The sequence below is a fragment of the Pseudorasbora parva genome, chromosome 20 (assembly GCF_024679245.1).
Source record: "Pseudorasbora parva isolate DD20220531a chromosome 20, ASM2467924v1, whole genome shotgun sequence".
Taxonomy (NCBI): Eukaryota; Metazoa; Chordata; class Actinopteri; order Cypriniformes; family Gobionidae; genus Pseudorasbora; species Pseudorasbora parva.
This window is the reverse complement of record NC_090191.1, coordinates 6,389,845-6,408,782: the sequence shown is the minus strand read 5'-3', so window position 1 is coordinate 6,408,782 and position 18,938 is coordinate 6,389,845. Positions and strand designations below refer to the sequence as shown.

At 38.4% G+C, this 18,938-nt stretch overlaps 1 protein-coding gene across 1 annotated transcript in view; it reads left to right on the top strand.

Annotated features, from left to right (window-relative positions):
- LOC137049040 (NACHT, LRR and PYD domains-containing protein 12-like) overlaps positions 1-17,733 on the top strand; it is a 63,620-nt gene extending 45,887 nt beyond the window's left edge. Inside the window, exon 10 of the mRNA XM_067427435.1 lies at positions 15,250-17,733. Within this exon, the coding sequence (XP_067283536.1) occupies positions 15,250-15,803 (554 nt within the window). The 3' untranslated portion in view covers positions 15,804-17,733. The remainder of the gene's footprint in view (positions 1-15,249) is intronic.
- The last annotated feature ends 1,205 nt before the right edge of the window (positions 17,734-18,938 follow it).

Genomic DNA, 18,938 nt, shown 5'->3' with positions numbered 1-18,938 from the left:
CTTGTGGGAGATCTTTGCTATCAGTGACTTGGAAATCAATTAGCTCCTCTCTGAGCCTATCCTCATTCATGAGAAACTGTGGGAACAGGGCACCTAGCCTCGACACTGAGAAAGAAAACAAATTAATTTATCATAACCCTAAAGGTAGATCCTGCCAGCTTACTTTCTCTGATTTCTTAGTTAAAAACATTCAGAAATTGTCCTTCCTTCACTCATCACAAATTTACCATACAAAATACAGATTCGAAAGCAATGTGCGGCGGTGGTGGTGGGTGTGCGGGCGGGCCGGGGGGGCTCTTTAATAAATATTATTTATTAAAGAGCCATATGGGGGTTTGGGGCTCTTTAATAAATATTTGTCATTTGGGGGGTGGGGGTTTGGGGCTCTTTAATAAATAGTATTTATTAAAGAGCCATATCAGGTACTTTGTGGGTAATGGCATTACAAATGAAAATTATAAATTTTCTGGCCACAAAATGATTCTAATTTGCCTCTTTGCATTGGAATTCTCTATTTAAATGCGGTTGATGTGATAATCAATCAATTTTGTGGCACCCCCTCGCATAAGTTACGCTAGGGGTGTAACAGTAAAGATTGCTCACGGTTCGCTTTGTCTCGCTGTTTTAGGTTCACGGTTTCAGTACGGTTTGGTATTTGCTATGTTCAGGGGAAAAAGGACTACTGTCAAATAAAAATAAAGAAAATAAGAACAAATAACGTAAATGCAAGCAGCAGTACAAATAAAGAGTGTGATGTCTGCGCGCTTTGGGATGAGTGCACAGAGACAGATCTTCTCACAGCGCGCGAGACTTCTCATTCGCGTCTTCTGGCGAATATACCCAGGTGATGACGGCGAAAATGACGGGTCATGCGTTGAACAAAGTATTTTAAATAGCGTACAAAAATGAATGACGAAGCAATATGTGGCGACCGGTGTTGATTCTGTGGCGGACCGCCGCAAATTAGTCTATGTGTGGGAAACACTGATGTTATCCCTACCAGTGTCTGGACTTATCTCCATTCGAGATCCAGGGTCTAGTATCCTCAAGTCCTTCAGTAGCTGGGAATCAATTGGAAAGCAGGCAAACATCTTGTGTAAAACTGCTTCGTAGAAAGCTCTCACGGTTCTACATGAAATGGATAAAAAAACATGGATTTGTGTTAAGGCGGGCGTACACTGTGCGAATTCGGACACTCGGAAGGTCGTGAGATATTGCAGACGCTACGAGTCATTTTAATTTGATTATCGCATCACATCAGCTGGTACACGGCACGACTGTTTGCACCGCGAGCCGGCCGCGATCACATGAGCTTTCGTGTTAAACACAGACACCGGAGCTTTCAATGTTGCTGCTATAGCTTCAGATACAAAAAATAAAGAAAAAAGGTGTGAAAATGATTAGTTGAAAAGCAGAGAAAAGCCATTCCTTTTAACCGAAACAACCAGAGGGAGAGAGAAGAGTGCACGTGAGAGAGAGAACGTGTGTGTGTGTGTGTGTGTGTACGCAGTATGTGGCAGCCTACAGTCTATGGTGGCAGCCACTGAGCTAATAATAGTCATAGATTGAGCGTATGTGACGTGCTTGTGCATGATTTGGCGACAGCCATATGCTGGTAAAAATCGGGCCGACTCCCCGAACTTTTTAAACATGTTTAAAAATGATCGTAAGGTCGGGAGGTGCTCTTAACGTGCCCGGCTCGTCTCGTATTTACGGTGCGAGCCGCGACCATACGAGCATCCACGATGTCCACGCGATTTCTCCCGAGAAAAAAAAAATCGTCTGCGAGTTCGTACGACAGCAAAAATCGCACCGTGTACGCCCGCCTTTAGACATTTCAATGTGGGTTAGAACAGAAGATGAACATTATAATTATATTGTACAAAATAAATCACTTACTGAAAGAATTTGTTCTTAGTTGGAACAGGGAACTCTGCAGTTCTAATGAACGCCTTTGTGTCCTCTCCAATAAAGAGGTCCTCGTCTGCCAATTGATGTCCCTCTCCAAAGTTCACTTCTTTGAGAGGGACATCCATAATCCCCTTTGCTGGAACAAGGCACCCCAGCATCCGCTTGATAAGCCTGGTCATCTCTTTGTCCAGCTTGTGTATCTGTACCTGCTCTGACTGTAAGATAGTAAATAATAGTGAAATGATGAGGATTATGATCTGTGGTTATCAATTTATTATTGTGACAACTAGGATATGATGACTATACCAACCTGAAAGGCAATATTAAAGTCTGATAGAGGCTTAAGGGCAACACTGAGAAACTTGAAGTACGCCTTAATCAATGGATCGTTGAGATGTTTTGATAGATCCCTAATTTTGGTGTTCGTCTCCACCCCCTCGTGACTGTTAAAATATGCCTATATATAGGAATATATGGTAAAAGTAAATACCATTATAAAATATAATTTTAGGTTTACATATTATATATATATATATATATATATATATATATATATATATATATATATATATATATAGAGAGAGAGAGAGAGAGAGAGAGAGAGAGAGAGAGAGAGAGAGAGAGAGAGAGAGAGATTTAAAAGTGTTGTAATGGCTTTTTTTTTTTTTACATAGTTTATCATCATTATCATCACACAAGAGTTATGTAAAAAAAAAAAAAAATAGGAGTGGCATACACAATACTATTACAAACTCTACCTGTAGAGCAGCCCACTGGTTGAGAACCCTCTCTATACAGCTCAGCAAACTGAGCCATCTGCTGCTGCAATATCTAAGCAGTTTCAGGCTGTCAGAATCCGTGAACTCTACAAATTCCTTGTAGAGTTCACATCTCTTTGCACTGAAAACAAACACATATGAGTTCTGAAAGTGTCAGTTAACACGATAATAGTTATACAGGTGAGTGAGAGAAAAAAGTGCATGTCTACATGTATGAGTTTTACCTTTTGTCGAAGTGGGTGTAAATGCCCACCAGTATGTCTTCCACAGGCAGCTTTGCAGCCTTCATGCCACAACCAGTGGCAAGCTGCACTAGGTGGCAGATGCAGCCGAGATCTTGCACATTAGGCTGGTTTGTTTTAACCCTACTTATTACTGAGTTGTGCCTGCCTTTCATGACACTTGCGTTATCGGAATTGAACGCAATCAGATTTTTCCAGGGAATGCCACGATTCCTAAAACCAGGAAAGAAAATTAAAATGGAGCCACAATGTCTTTGATACTGTATGTAAACTTTGAGGGTGTGAGGGAGAAACAGAGTGAGAGAGTGAGTGTGTGAGTGAGAGAGAGAGTGAGTGAGTGAGTGAGTGAGTGAGTGAGTGAGTGAGTGAGTGAGTGAGTGAGTGAGTGAGTGAGTGAGTGAGTGAGTGAGACTGACCTTAGTGTTATGTCCAGCTTGTTGAACAAGTTTTCTGCATTACCAATATTGCATGTGGGCATGTCTAGAAACTTTGTAGCTACTTCCAGGTTTTCCTCATTGTATACCCTTGCAAGTATGACAAATTGCTTATCAGTGTTTCTGTTATTGGACTCATCACATAAAATTGAGAAAGGCTGGGATTTACAGATTGACGTCACATCTTCATCCATGTCCAGAGCTATGGCACCTGTGCAGCAAAAATGTGAAGTTAACATAAACTTACATTGACTTAATGTCAACTAAAGCCACCCTTACACCAGAAGACTTTGATAAGATTTGGGAAAGATTCTTGAAATATTGTAGTCTTTTGAGTAAAGCGTGAATGTGGGACATTAGTTAAAAGACTGCAATCTTTCAAGAAACTTTCCGAAATCTTGTCAGACTTCTGATGTATGGGCAGCCTAAGGAAGTTGTGATTGATTTGTGAAAACCCCTCATATGGTGTGCCCGTAGTAAAGTTAACGTTAGAAGAGCTTATCCATTGACTCCATGAAAAGTATGTAACGTTAGTCTTACCTTTAATGATTTGTGTAGCCTTCGTTTTCCCCAGAGCGTATTTCTTCTCAATCGCAGAATCCGGGAACATGTCAGCAACACTGCGGTTGAAGTCGTCTAAAAAACTGAACGCGACGTTATTTTTGGCAATTAGCATCGACATTTTAACCTCAGCTTTCAATATTTGGTCAGCTTCAGACGACGCACGGTTCACCATGAATGATGATAACGACGTTGTGTGTCTAGCTGACTCACTCGCACGCTTGTGTTTTATTGATTTGTCGTGCTGTGAAACGTCATTTTTCCCCCCATGACTAACACTGAAATTGCAACGACAAATTTTGCAGAATGCATAGTTTGGGCCTATATGGCTGCTTTTCAGGTAGTGGAAGGTGGTCTCCCATTTAGTTAAATAGCGACACAATGTCCTCGGTTTTGGTTTTGGTTGGTTAAACCTGTGATCTTGGCCGTCTGCGTCCTCCTGATCCATCATCATCACACTCATTTATTCACTCTACTACTCTAACTTGAAGTTTTCCCGCCTTAGATTGTAAAAAAAATACTGATTTTTTTTTCTCACTACTTACCTTTTCCCTCTTTCTCCCGCCCGCCGCTGCAACTGTCTTCTTCTTCGATAGTAAGCTACTGTCTGTATACTGCCACCTGCTTGACTAGAGGTCTAGCAACCCAAGTGCAAAAGCCACTTCACACAGCATAGACCGTTAAAAGCTTCAGACATAGATGTAGTTGCGTGTTCTGAGTTAACACAATCAGAGCGTAAAAAACGGGATATTTTACGGGAAAATACTAAAACGGGAAGACAGCGGGAAAAGAGCTAAAATACGTAAGAAACCCGGGAAAAACGGGAGGGTTGACAGCTATGACAAACAGTGGCTCAGCCATCATTTCAGAAGTGAGGGGGACAGAATGTCAAGTGTTAGGCCTTTACCAGTTTTTGTCTAACTGATGGTTTTATCTTCAATTTTATTTATAATTTTTGCTTAATTGGCTTAAAATGTTATTTATGTAAGCTATCTGGGTCTTTTTGACCCCAAATGAAATTGCTGGAAAAATAAAATAAATAAAAATGTCAAAATGTAGCGAATATTACTCCCTTAAATCATGTTTTACTAAAATGTTTTACATGCATGCAGTTGGCTGGAGCATTTTTATTTATATATTTTCAATAAATGGGAGAGTATAAAAATGACTTTTTGTTACATCATTTGTCAAAAAGCAACTCCAATGCAGAACACAGAAATGGTGGTGACACTACGTCACAACGCTACACTGTCGAAACGCTCAAAGTAGGTGTCTTCAGCAAAACTGGTTAATTATTCAACAAGAGAAATATGCAGTTATCCATCATTGTTCAACACAAGTCAGATACCACATTTCAACTTACAGTGCTTAGCGGTGTCTTAGTGAAGAGGGTTTTTTCATCATTGCTAAAAATGATGGATACAGCGCGACCCAGAACACACCCAATGTGGCAACACTGAGCGCGTACGAGGCGAGCATGTGCTCGCCGTGTGATCTGTTAGTAACAGGAAACTTTGCGTAGGCAGCGCCCTCCATGTTCATTTGCGACTGTCTCCTTTTATATATATATATAAAATGTTTTTGTTTTTTTATTGCACTTCAAATAAACAAAGTCATTGTACAGTCAGAACTGCAAAACATACAAATAGAAAAACAAAACAGTCAGGCGGGGGGAGGCTAAACATAATATAAAAATATCAAAGGATTCACAAACAGAGACCGTTTTAATTTCTTTCTTATTGTGGGAATGAAGGATAGTATTGATATATGTCTGCATTCTTTTTCAAGAACCAAAAATAAAGATTTGGTTTTATTGTACTTACATTTATGGATGTGGAATTTAGCAAAAATTGTAATTAAATGTATAATATAGTATTCTTTCCTTTTATTTGTTGGAATATTATTAAAACCAAAAACAACGTTTTCTAAACACAAAGAAAAAGTGGGGTCTGTGTGGTCAATTATAAATCTGGACAAATCTTTCCAAAATTTTCTTACATGAGTGCAATGCCAAAATAAATGAAACAAGGTTTCAGCCAATGAATTGCATAAAGAACAGTTCAGATCAATATTCAGTTTTAAATTTAACAAGAAAATTATTTACTGGGTAGTACCTGTGTAAGATTTTGAAACTTACTTCCTTTATTTTATTTACCAATAAATATTTGTTTGGTAAGGTCCAGATGGCCTTCCATAGCAAACCTTCGACCAGTCTATTCCAATAAGCAATACAGTTTGGCCTGGTGACAATATTTTTTTGAAATAATGAACGAATAGTTTTATTAACATTTACGCCTCCGGTGGCAAAACAAATTTTTCGATTACAGTATCAAATAAATCAAAGGAAGAAAGGGGAGCAATACTGGTTTGGGTATTAGCTCTGAATAATGCCAAGACCCGTGTGGCTCTCATCTTATATAACAGGGACCAAGCAAACAACATTTGTTTGTGAAAAGAAGATAAGTTCAGAGGGATTTTCTCAATTTTATAATTGCAAATCAAGAGAAAATCAAGACTACCTTCTCTGGAGAAAACAAGGTTTGGAATGAAATTCCAAAGAGAATATGGATTTAAAAAGAAGTGTCTGATCCAATTTATTTAAAAAAAAAAAAAAGTATTTAAAGTACTTAAATCAAGGAAGTTCAAACCACCTTTTCATAAGTATTCATTATTATAGACTTCCAAATATAATGAGTTTTGTTTCTTCAAAGAAAAAGGCAGTTTCAATAGCTTTACACGTCTTTAGAAACAGCGAGTAAAGTCGCAGTGTAGACTAATCTCGACAGTCCCTCAGCTTTACTTAACAAGAATCTACCTTTTGATGATAAATCCCTTAAAAGCCAGTGATTCAGCTTTACTTTAGTCTTCTGAAGAATGGGTTCAGTTTATCTTGCATCTAGATTTTTGGTCTTTCGAAATAACAATTCCCAAATATGTCACTGATTCCTTCACTGGGATATTAGCAATTTGTTGTAATTGACAGTCTTTTACATATAAGAGTTCTTTAGAAAAAAAAAAGCTTTAGAAAAGGCATTGATTACTTTAAGAGCTACTGGGACCTGATGTTGATCTTTCAGAAATAGTGCAGTATCGTCTGCAAACTGGGATTTGATAATATTTCTGCCAGCAATGGATATACCTTTTAATTGGCTTGATTTAATATAAATATTCATAAGCTGAGTGCAAAACAAGAAGAGATAAGGAGAGATGGGGCAACCTTGCCTTAAACCATAATTTAAATCAAATCTAGAGGACGAACAACATTTAAGTTTAATAGAACAGTTTGCGTTCCTATACATTGTTTTTATGGCTTTACAGAAAAGGTCTCCAAAGCCAAATTTTTGTAAAGACCTAAAAATAAAAGCATGCTCCACCGTATCGAATGCTTTATAAAAAAAAAAAAAAAAAAAGGATAAATCCATCATCAGTACTTAAATGCGAATAGTCCGACACATCTAGGACTACTAATCTTATATTATTTGAAATATGTCTTCTCTTTAGGAAGCCAGATTGAGCCTCATCTATAAGTGGATCCATGACTGATTTGATTCTCTTTGCAAAGATTAAGTCAAAAATCTTATAATCATAGTTTAAGTGAGAAATTGGTCTCCAATTATCTAACAGCAATGGGTCTTTTTTTGGTTTTGGAATCAGCGTAATTAATCCTTGAGTTAAAGTAGGTGGAAGACATTGCTTTACTATACTTTCTATAAAAACTTTTAAAAGGGGGCAATAGCGGTTTAAGCATGGCGTGAGTAGACGCACACGAGTGTAGCTCCCGATCTCATTCGTTTATTTGGTGTTAATCTTTCTACTACACGCTCTCTACAATCGATTATCTGGCAACAGTTATTACTTGAAGTCACGGTGGAGCAAAATGGCAAGTAGAAAACAACTTCGAAATAAAACTGGCGACAGAGACGGCGAAGCATCGACCAAGGCCGATGACATGGCGCCAGCCCCTGAAGGCATAACGGCTTTACCAGAAGATCTCGAAAAACTCCGGTCAGCGCTTCTTTCTGACATGACGCAAGTAGTTCACTCTCTTTTAAAAACAGAACTGGCCGGCGCACTTTCACCCGTGAATGCGACATTGGAACAAGTGAAATCCTATTACGAAGCACATGACGAACGACTCCGCGAAGTTGAAGATGGACTTAATGACTACAGTGATAGGCTGGTGAATGTCGAAGCTTCAATGGATGCGCTACGGAAAGAGAATGTGTTTCTGAAGGAAAAGCTGGATGACCTCGAAAATCGCTCACGGAGATCTAATATGAGAGTGGTGGGCATCCCTGAAAAGTTGGAAGGATCAGACCCGATTAAATTTATGTCTGAATTTTTTGAGGAAGTACTGGGGAAGGAATTCTTCACGAGTCCTCTTGTTCTTTCTCGTGCCCATCGAATCGGACCCATCCCATCCAATGCAAGGGCCAAGCAGACCAAACCCAGAGTGTTTCTGGTTCTTTTTCACTTCTTCCAGGACAAGCATCGCATCCTCAGATTCAGCAGGCAGCAGCGTGAATTATCCTTTCGCGGACACAGGGTGTTTTTCCACGAGGATTTTAGCGCTGAGTTGGGGAAAAAGCGAGCGGCGTTTAAGGATGTGAAGTCTCAGCTCTACGAAAAGGGAGTCAGATTCGGTCTCTTCTACCCTGCAAGGCTCCGTGTTTTTCACGAAGGGAAAACGCACCTTTTCGACACGCCAGAGGAAGCCAACGAGTTTTACCGTTCCAATTGGAGTGAAGAATAATGTGCAAGGACGTCCCTTTTGCCCCCTCGGGTAAGGAAAAAAAAAAAAAAAAAAGTTGTCATATCGTAACTATGTGCGAAACCCGAGGTGGCGCAGGACTTTTGGCCACCGTACACTCGATTTTCAGAAGCCAGATAACCTACACCGTTTTTGACACCATTTGTTGTTTCTGAACCACCTTTTTAGGGGGGCTAAACTCATTGTATGATACTTCCTTTGATGTTAGTTTACATACTGTGGAAGTGTTTCGTTATGATTTACCTGCGATCATCCTCTGTTGGGGATTTAGATCTAGGAATTGTAATGTTTTGTTTATTTAATTTGTTTTTTTTTGTTTTGTTTTTTCTCTTCTTTCTTGGTGGGTGGTCGGCAGCATTGTTTACCTCTGGAATCTGGCATTTCACCATATTTTTGTCATTCACAATTTATGGCTACAATTTATTTTACTCAGGAACCCCTGCATATTTTCTAATTTGTATATTATACAGGTATTATAGGTGATGATGATAAAGGTCATCCTGTGAGGCTGATGACATGGAATGTCAGAGGATTAAATGGCCCTGTTAAAAGAGCTAAAGTCTTCTCCCATCTTAAATCATTCAAACCCGATTTATTGTTTTTACAAGAAACACATTTAAGACTGGATGATCACAATAGAATCCGTAAGATATGGGTTAGTCAAATTTTTCATTCAAAGTTTAATAGCAGATCAAGAGGAGTGGCAATTTTAATTAATAAGAGGGTACAGTTTATACCTTCTGACACAATCTGCGATCCTAATGGTCGTTACATTATTGTCTCTGGATCACTCTTTCAAGTCCCGGTGGTTTTAGTTAACGTTTATGCTCCCAACTGGGACGATGTTCACTTTGCAAATAGTCTCCTATCAATAATTCCTAAGTTAAATACGCATCATCTGTTATTTGCTGGCGATTTGAACTGTGTTTTCGATCCTCAGCTTGATAGGTCTAGCACTAGTAGTAATGTATCTGATATGGCAAAGGCCTTTTCTCAATTTATGTTACAGAATGGCTGTGTGGATCCTTGGAGATTCTTAAACCCATTGACTAAACAATTTTCCTTTTATTCTCATGTCCATCATTCCTTTTCGAGACTAGATTATTTTTTTATAGACAATATTTTTATATCAATGGTTAAGAAAGTTGACTACTCAGCTATAGTGGTATCCGATCATGCCCCAGTGGTTTTGGACCTGCACTTCCCTTTGAACATCAGGGAAAGACCACTCTGGTCATTCAATCCATTACTGCTATCTAATGATACATTTTGTAACTTTGTTTCAACTAATATAGACAATTTTCTGGAATTCAATAAAACGGATACAGTGTCTTACTCATTACTTTGGGAGACTTTAAAGGCTTATTTGAGGGGGCAAATACTATCTTATACATCATATGCTAATAAAGAACGTAAGAAGGAATTGCAAGCACTCTCACAATCCATATTAGATGTAGACAGACAATATTCTGAATCACCTACTGCTGAATTAAAAAAAAAAAGAGTTGACTTGCAGACAAAGTTTAATTTTTTAACCACTACTCAGGCAGAACATTTAATAATGAGGACACGTGGTCTTTACTATGAGTATGGAGACAAATCAAGTCGACTCTTGGCTCACCAGTTAAAACGCCAAACTGCCTCCCGTCTTATTTCTCAGATAAAAAACTCAAATCAAATTTTAACTAGCAACCCAAAAGAAATTAATAATATTTTCAAAACCTTTTACTCCTCATTATATACTTCGGAATTCCCACCAGATCCAACAGATATGGAACATTTCTTAAATAATTTAGATATTCCTACATTGCAATTGGATGCAGTGATGGATTTAGAACATGATCTGGAGATTGCAGAAATTAATAGGGCCATTATGGCAATGAAGAGTGGCAAGTCTCCGGGCCTTGATGGGTATCCTATTGATTTTTATAAGAAATTTAAGGAGAAACTTGCGCCAATTCTTCTTGAAGTTTTTAAAGAATGTTTGGCCGTAGGTTCCCTGCCTCCAACCTTTTCACAAGCATCCATTTCACTCCTTCTTAAAAAAGACAAAGACCCTACACTGTGTGGATCTTATCGTCCTATATCTCTTTTAAACACTGACATTAAAATTTTAGCAAAAGTGTTAGCATTTCGTTTAGAACACGTCCTTCCCTCAATAATTTCAGATGATCAAACAGGATTTATTAAAGAGCGCCAATCTTTCTCTAATATTCGTAGACTCGCCAACATAATGTATATTTCTGATCCTTCTCCGCACCCGGAGGTAGTCATATCCTTGGATGCGGAAAAGGCGTTTGATCGAATTGAATGGCCATATTTGTTTGAAGTCTTAAAAAGGTTTGGTTTTGGCCAAAATTTCTTGTCTTGGGTTAAATTAATATATCATTCCCCTTCGGCGTCCATTCGGACCAATTATTCCCGATCCGAATTTTTCCCATTAACTCGAGGGACCCGTCAGGGATGCCCACTGTCCCCGCTCCTTTTTGCCATTGTGATTGAGCCTCTTTCAATAGCTTTGAGAACAACCACAGCATTTCAGGGTATTATGAGAGGGGGTATTGAACAACGCGTGTCTTTATACGCCGACGACCTCTTGCTTTACATCAGTGACCCCATATCTAGTTGTCCTTTAATTATATCATTATTATGCCGGTTTGGTACTTTTTCTGGATATAAATTAAATTTCCAAAAAAGTGAATGCTTCCCCATTAATAATTTGGCCTTACAAATTTGTCAAGAATTATTACCCTTTCGTTTCTCTCCAAATGGCTTTAAATATCTTGGAATTCATATGACGCGCTCCTTCTCTTCTTTGTTTGAAGCCAATTATAAAGTTAAGTTAACAGAAGTAAAGGCAGAGTTGGAACGGTGGCGTAGTCTTCCCCTTACTTTAGCTGGAAGAATAAATTCAGTGAAAATGACCATTCTTCCCAAGTTCCTTTATTTGTTTCAGTCTTTGCCAGTTTTTTTGCCCAAATCCTTTTTCCGTTTAATGGATCAATCTATATCCCGTTTCATTTGGGAAAATAAGATCCCCAGGGTTAACAAACATATTCTTCAGAGAACTCGTGATGCAGGTGGTTTAGGCCTTCCAAGTTTTACTCACTATTACTGGGCATCAAATATTCAGAAGATATTATTTTGGCTTCATGGCCCAGAAACGAATTGGTGTTTAATTGAAGCACAAACATGTCACTCTTCTTCTCTCCCTGCTTTAGTGTATTCTTCCTTACCTTTGAAAGCTTCGCGATTTACATCCAACCCTGTGGTACTTTCCACCCTCAAGATTTTTAATCAGTTCCGTTGTCACTATAAATTCACATCAGCATCGGTTTTAGGTCCTATTTACAAAAATCATTTATTCCCCCCCTCTACACTGGACTCATCATTTAGACAGTGGGGAACTTCCGGGTTGATATGCATCAGGGATTTATATACTGAAGGTTTATTTAACAGCTTCAAGGACCTCTGTAGACTGTATGACCTTCCACAAAACCACTTTTTTAGATATCTTCAGATTCGCAATTTTGTTGAGAACAAATTTCCACTCTTCCCTGACCTTCCTCCTACTTCGCCCTTAGATAGTCTTACTCTCAACTTTAATAATAAAGGATTAATTTCAAGATTGTACTCCCAGCTCATGTCTTTGAAAGCATACAACGTGGATAAAATTAAATCCAGATGGGAAGACGAACTAGATATAAAATTTTCTGAGGCTTTTTGGAAGGAGGCACTTAAAAAGGTTCACTCATCATCTTCCTCTGTTAGGTTAGGGCTCATACAGTTCAAAGTGATACACAGGGTCCACTTGAGCAAGGCATGGTTAGCTGTTATATATCCTGGGTTAGATGCAACCTGTAATAGATGCTCTTTTTCCCCAGCCAGTTTGACACACATGTTTTGGTCTTGCACCTCTCTAAATAACTACTGGGCAGTGGTTTTTAAAACTATCAGTGAAACCCTTGGGGTGTCATTGCAGCCATGTTCTTAAATAGCTATTTTCGGAACGCCCAGTGACACCATGACCATTACTTTAACTGCAACCCAAACGGACGTTATTGCTTATACTTCTTTATTGGCCCGCAGAAGAATTTTGTTGAGTTGGAAATCCCCTACCTCTCCTTCTGCAGCAGCTTGGTTGGAAGATGTGATGTTTTTCTTAAAATTAGAAAAGATAAAATTTACACTAAGGGGATCTGTGGACAGGTTTTATTCAAAATGGGAACCCATTCTGGCATATTTTAAAAATCTGAAAGAATTACCTAGTTGCTAACTTTTCATACATGTATCTTTGTTTTGCTCACATTCATGTTGTGATGTTGTATATGATGTTTTGTCTGGCGGAATGGCTAAAGTTTTTCTTTTTCTTTTTTTTTCCTTTCTCCTCCTCTCTTTAAATATATGTATTTATACTGTAATATTATAACTGTTATAATCATACTATTATTATTATTATCTTCATTATTTAGATATTTATATGCAGGGGTCCATGCTTGTAAAAGGTGTATTGACATAATTGTTTTATTTTGCCTTTGTAACCAGATGGTATTTTGTTATACCTACGCTGCCTGGGGGTGGGGGGTGGGATGGGGGGTGTTATTACAGTAAAAGTAAAAATAGAAGGAAGAAGAAAAAAAAAAAATGTAACTTTCAGTGTTTTACTGTATGTTGATTTACTCCTTCAATAAAAAAAAAAAAAAAAAAAAAAAAAAAAAAAGGGGGCAATAAGATCAGAAAAGGTTTCATAAAAGTGGGCTGTGAGGCCATCAACCCCAGGAGATTTGTTAACCTTAATATGTGCAATAGCGTTTAAAACTTCTTCAACCGTAATTAAACTATCAAAGAGCTTTTTTTTTGTACTGTAAGTCGACAGACTTAATTCCCAAAATAGAGTTTGGAAATAGTGAAGCTGACTGATCACAAAATTTGGATGAATATAATCCATTGTAAAATTCTGTACAAACTTGTTTAACTTGGTCATCTGTAATATCCCCATCTATTTTAAGTTGTTCAATTGTATTATTTCTAAAATGAAATTTCTCCAAACCCAAAAAAATATGCTGAGTTTTGTTCCCCTTTCTCCAACCATCGCTTTCTTGACCTAACGAAGGCTTCTTCTGCCTTATTTTTATATAATTGTTCCAACTCCAGTTATAGAGTGACTAACTCTGCTTGTTCGTCTTTATTTGGACATGATTTTGAGGAGAGGGTAGCTCATTTTGAAATATTGTTCTCTTGACTACATCTTTCATTTATGTAGTGCTTTTAACAGACCCTATGGCCATCCAAAGCGCTTTACATTTTTGCCTCACATTCACCCATTCATACACCGACGGCGATGTCAGCCATGTAAGGCACCATCCAGCTCGTCGGGAGCAGCTGGGGTTAGGTGTCTTGCTCAAGGACACCTCAACACTTGGTCAGGTGGAACCGGGGATTGAACCACCAACCTTCTGGTTTGTAGACAACCTACATGAACCACTGAGCCACTGCCGCCCCTAAATCTGTTCTTTAAAGTGACGACACCGGCGGAGCACTCGGATCCATGCGCACACCAGATGTCGTTACCCCATTGAGTCCTCCAAAAACACACATCGTCAGGAATCGATTGAGATTCTTGAAAATTCTTGAAAAGCAAAAATCTGTCCTATGTTGTTTAGCAAATAAGAATAAAGCTTTCCGTTTAATATGCTGTCTTAAGCCCCTGGCATTTAGTGTAACTATAGACAATGACAGAACGAAAGTGAAAAGTGATCCACAAAAATAAGTGAGACTGCAAGAACAAGTGGAAGGAAACACCGCGTTTAAGTTGTAGAAAACAGTGAAACTCGAAGTTCCAAAGGCCATGAAAACAGTGTTTTCACTTGAAGTTAAATGTGTGTATAAACCTCATGTTGCCTTATAAAAAAAAAATTAAACCATCCAATAAAGGAAACCGAATAGCTGCATGTTCTCATTCATCATAAGCATATTGGGTTAATTCCGGACCCGATGGATGGCAAAGGCATTTAGAAAAATTAAATTAAAAAAGGCAAACTGTCTTCATTTTAGTTCAAATCTGTCAACAAAACCGTGAGCTTATGAAGAAAAGTATAATAATCCAACTTTAGTAGTTTTGTAGTAGCCTAATTTAAAAAAGAGAGAAAAATTCGGCAACAAGGCACATCCACCAACAAAGCAGATCCCCCCCCCACCACCACCACACACACACTTAACTTTATGATCCTATCTGATCTGTTTGGTAACCATGGTGATTTCAGTCAGAACCTCATTTATGAATTTATGAATATTTTCAAAAGAAATGCCATTCTGTAAAACATTTTGATATTCTTGGTTGTTTGGCAACAGACCTGAGAGTTGAACATCGAACTACAGATGAGATTATAGACAGGATAAGAATCATAAATCAGGCTCAGATTGCTGGAATATTAATTTGTGAAAATTGTCAGATCTGAACTCAAGAACGTTTCTGTAAGAATTTGTTTTCCAGTGTTCATTATAAGATCAGATTCATAATTCCTGATTGTGATGTGTTTTCTATTCATCAGATTCCCAAAAGTTGAGTCTGGATCTTAACACGGTGAATGAACACCTCCATCTGTCTGAGGAGAACAGAGGGATTACATTCACTGACACAGTCCAGCCGTATCCTGATCATCCAGACAGATTTGATCATTTTCCTCAGGTGTTGTGTAGAGAGAGTGTGTGTGGACGCTGTTACTGGGAGATTGAGTGGATTCAGAGTGTGCATATATCAGTGACATATAAGAACATTAGCAGGAAGGGACGGGGTACTGAGTGTGTGTCTGGATGTAATGATCAGTCCTGGGGTTTGCTCTGCTCTTCCAACAGTAAACCATGTCCCTTTCCCAGCAGTTACTCATTCGTTCACAATAACATGCACACTGATCTAGAGCCCATCATCCGTAGAGATCATAGAGTAGGATTGTATGTGGATCCCAGAGCAGGAACTCTGTCCTTCTACAGCGTCTCTGGAGACACAATGAGCCACATCCACACAGTCCAGACCACATTCACTCACACTCTCTATCCTGGGTTTAGGGTTCATGGGTCTGGATCATCAATGAAACTGTGTGGATGAATCAGAATAGACTGACCCATAAGAGCTCAAGATAAATCAGTGACAGTGAGACTCGTCATGAGGCTCTTATTTGAAATCTTGTTTCTGTCTCAAACATTTTTCATCCCCCATTGGCAAAAATCACCTCATTTAGATTTTATTTTCAAGAAAACAAGAAAAAATATCTCATGTAATTTTACTTCTCTAGTAAAAGTGTCTTGATTTAAGATTGATTAGATATTTAGACTAAACAAAAATACTAAATAAGTCGTATTTGAGTCTAATTTATTTGATATCTATCTATCTATCTATCTATCTATCTATCTATCTATCTATCTATCTATCTATCTATCTATCTATCTATCTCTCTCATAGCAACCACCCAGAGCACCATAGCAACCACTCAAGTACCCTAGAAACCACCCAACATGCCCTAGCAACCACATAGCAAACACCATAGCAACCATCTGAGTACCCAAGAAACCACCCCAACTGCCCTAGCAACCACATAGGCAAATTCACTGCTCTTTCGTTACCCTCATGGATGAAAACAACTTTTTTTTTTGGTGCATAAATCTATTAATCAACCTCAGTCCTGATCAAAACTACTAAATGTTTAAAAAAATCCAGGATTTTTACTCTTTAATTTCCAAATTATAAAAAAACTGAGTTATGACATAAATGATGTCACGGATTTGGGGGGGAAAACACAAAATTACTATGTTCTATATAAAAAGTGATTGTGGACTGGATTTAAAAAAAAATTATTACAGTCTTGGGCATGTCAAAGATTAGCAACAACATTGGCTTTAATTAGGGTGTTTTCACACTTGGTCCTTTTCCAGGGGTCTGAGCACGGTTTGCATGATTTTTGGCCCATATGTGAACACTGCTAACGATCTCAGACCCCTTTAAAGCGAATCGAGCCGAGACCATCATGGGAGGTGGTCTGGGTATGGTTCGATCTCATCTTATGCTACGGTTCGCTAAAAACATGCAGTCTGAACACAAACCGCTCTGGGCTTACTGTTTTTTCTGTTCGCGAATTCCAACGTAGTTTGGTCAGCAAATGCCTCCGTACAAATTGGCTGTTCATCGCCGCTGATTCTTCTGACAAATCTCTACAAATTATTGTTTCACAACATACCCTTGTTTATTGCACTTTCAACCGCTTCCGAACTGTGTGAGACGCGGCTGAGCGCCTTGCCAGCTTAAAATGGTGTTTAAGAGCACACACACACCTAGCGCATGCACATAAAAATTACTCCAGTGCCGCAAATATCGTCGATTTGCGTCATCTGTAAAATGTTTGGCCAGACGCTAAAGACTACAGCCAGCAGAGGGAGCTATTTCCACGTTTTCAACTCACATATGGGGGATGGGGTCGCACTCACAGCTCAGCTCGGCTAAGGCATTCATGGAAATGGTGCGGCAGGCGGAGCAAAGTGAGTATTTTATCTTCTCAAGTTAATTCCTATGAAAGTTAATTTTCCAAAGGCATGAACTGAAAACATGCCATACTGAACATGCGATGAGAACTACTGCCGGACGCGTTTCAGTAGTTGTGGCTTTGGGAATGGCCTCACAGGACAGCGAAGCATTGGTGGGAATTGTAGTCTTTCATCCCCATAAGACAAAAATACATTTTCTGTCTTTTCTCAGTCTAGAAAGCACCAAATTCAAAAATAATTTAACTTTTCTACTACATTAATGACCCAGTTTAAATACAGATTCATCTTCCCAGCACTGAAGTACCCCTTTAAGTGGATGTAAACATCTGCATTATTAGCCTAATAAAAGAATCAGTGGAGAATATGCAGTTCTTCATACAGTGAAGAATACCGTACGCAGTTTTTTTTCTTCATGTGATTATTCCATTTCTTAATTCAATGCTGCTTTTAGGCATATCTATACTTTATCTGGAAAATTTAAAGCAGTTTATTTAGGGCCTAATTTGCATCTTTCTTTTATTATTTTATTGTGTTGGTTATATTGTGTATGCTAATGTTATCATTGCCTCCTGCAATAAAATAAACATGAATCAAGGAAAACAATTCAAATGTTAGTTACAAAGGTGGATGTATAAAATAGCTAGTGCATATATATATATATATAAACAACCTTTTAAAGATAAACTACCTAATACAACAGCATTTGTACAGTCATAAAGTAATAATAATCTTTACAAACAAATATCTTGGTTACTGAGGAACAAACAATATAAGTGAATGAGATCAAATGTTGAATGCCAGGGTCAGCCATCAAACACTGAACTGGACTAGATCCAAAAAGGAACAGTATGAACACAAAGGGTTCTGAGACCACATTCCTACTAAAGGGGACCAAAAGGGATCTGAGCCCTCTTTCAGGGACAGGGACACTGTGAACATAAAAAATAAAAATAATAATAACAATTAAACTAGAAATTGTCTAATTTGTCTAAAAAATAAAAACTCTGGTCACAAAGAAAGTTTTAAAAGGAAAGCCATTTTGAGTTGGTATAAAGACACATTTATGTGTAGCCTGTGATTGATATTTATTGGCAAGACTAAGAACAGATGCTCATCAAACAGTGCAATTCAGAGAAACAGTGGAAATGTCATTGCAGAGCTTTAGAAGCAATCTTGAATCCAGAAAGTTGAAAAGATGTAATCATGTGCCCAGTGTGTGTGCACTTAAAGGTCCACTGAAGTGCCCTGAAACACGCCGCATTATTCAATGTGTTAACGTAATTTCCCCTGAAACGGCTTCAGCTGTTGGCAGCTCCTCCCCTTTTTTGAAACAGCCAATAGCGTATCTTTAATATCCAGTTGACTAGAGCGCAAGAGTGGACCTTTCTCTGTTTGGTAAAGCCAGTTTCCTCTAACAACTGTTTACCATCATAATCTCCTCCATATCGCTTTGAAATGCAGCATTCTGTGCTGCTTGATGTTTCCCTCTCAACCAGGCATGATTATGTACTTTTGATGTGTTTATGTGGTTTATTCGTCATGTCTGAATTGGCGCCGGTTGTGAAGTTCTCTTGAGACTTTATAGGACACTTGTTCGATCAAAAATGGACTGCTAGGAAGTCATACATTAAAATGCTGGACACAGTACATCATACAGGACTGAGACTTGCTTTAGGAGCTTTTAGGACTTCCCCAATTCAGAGCT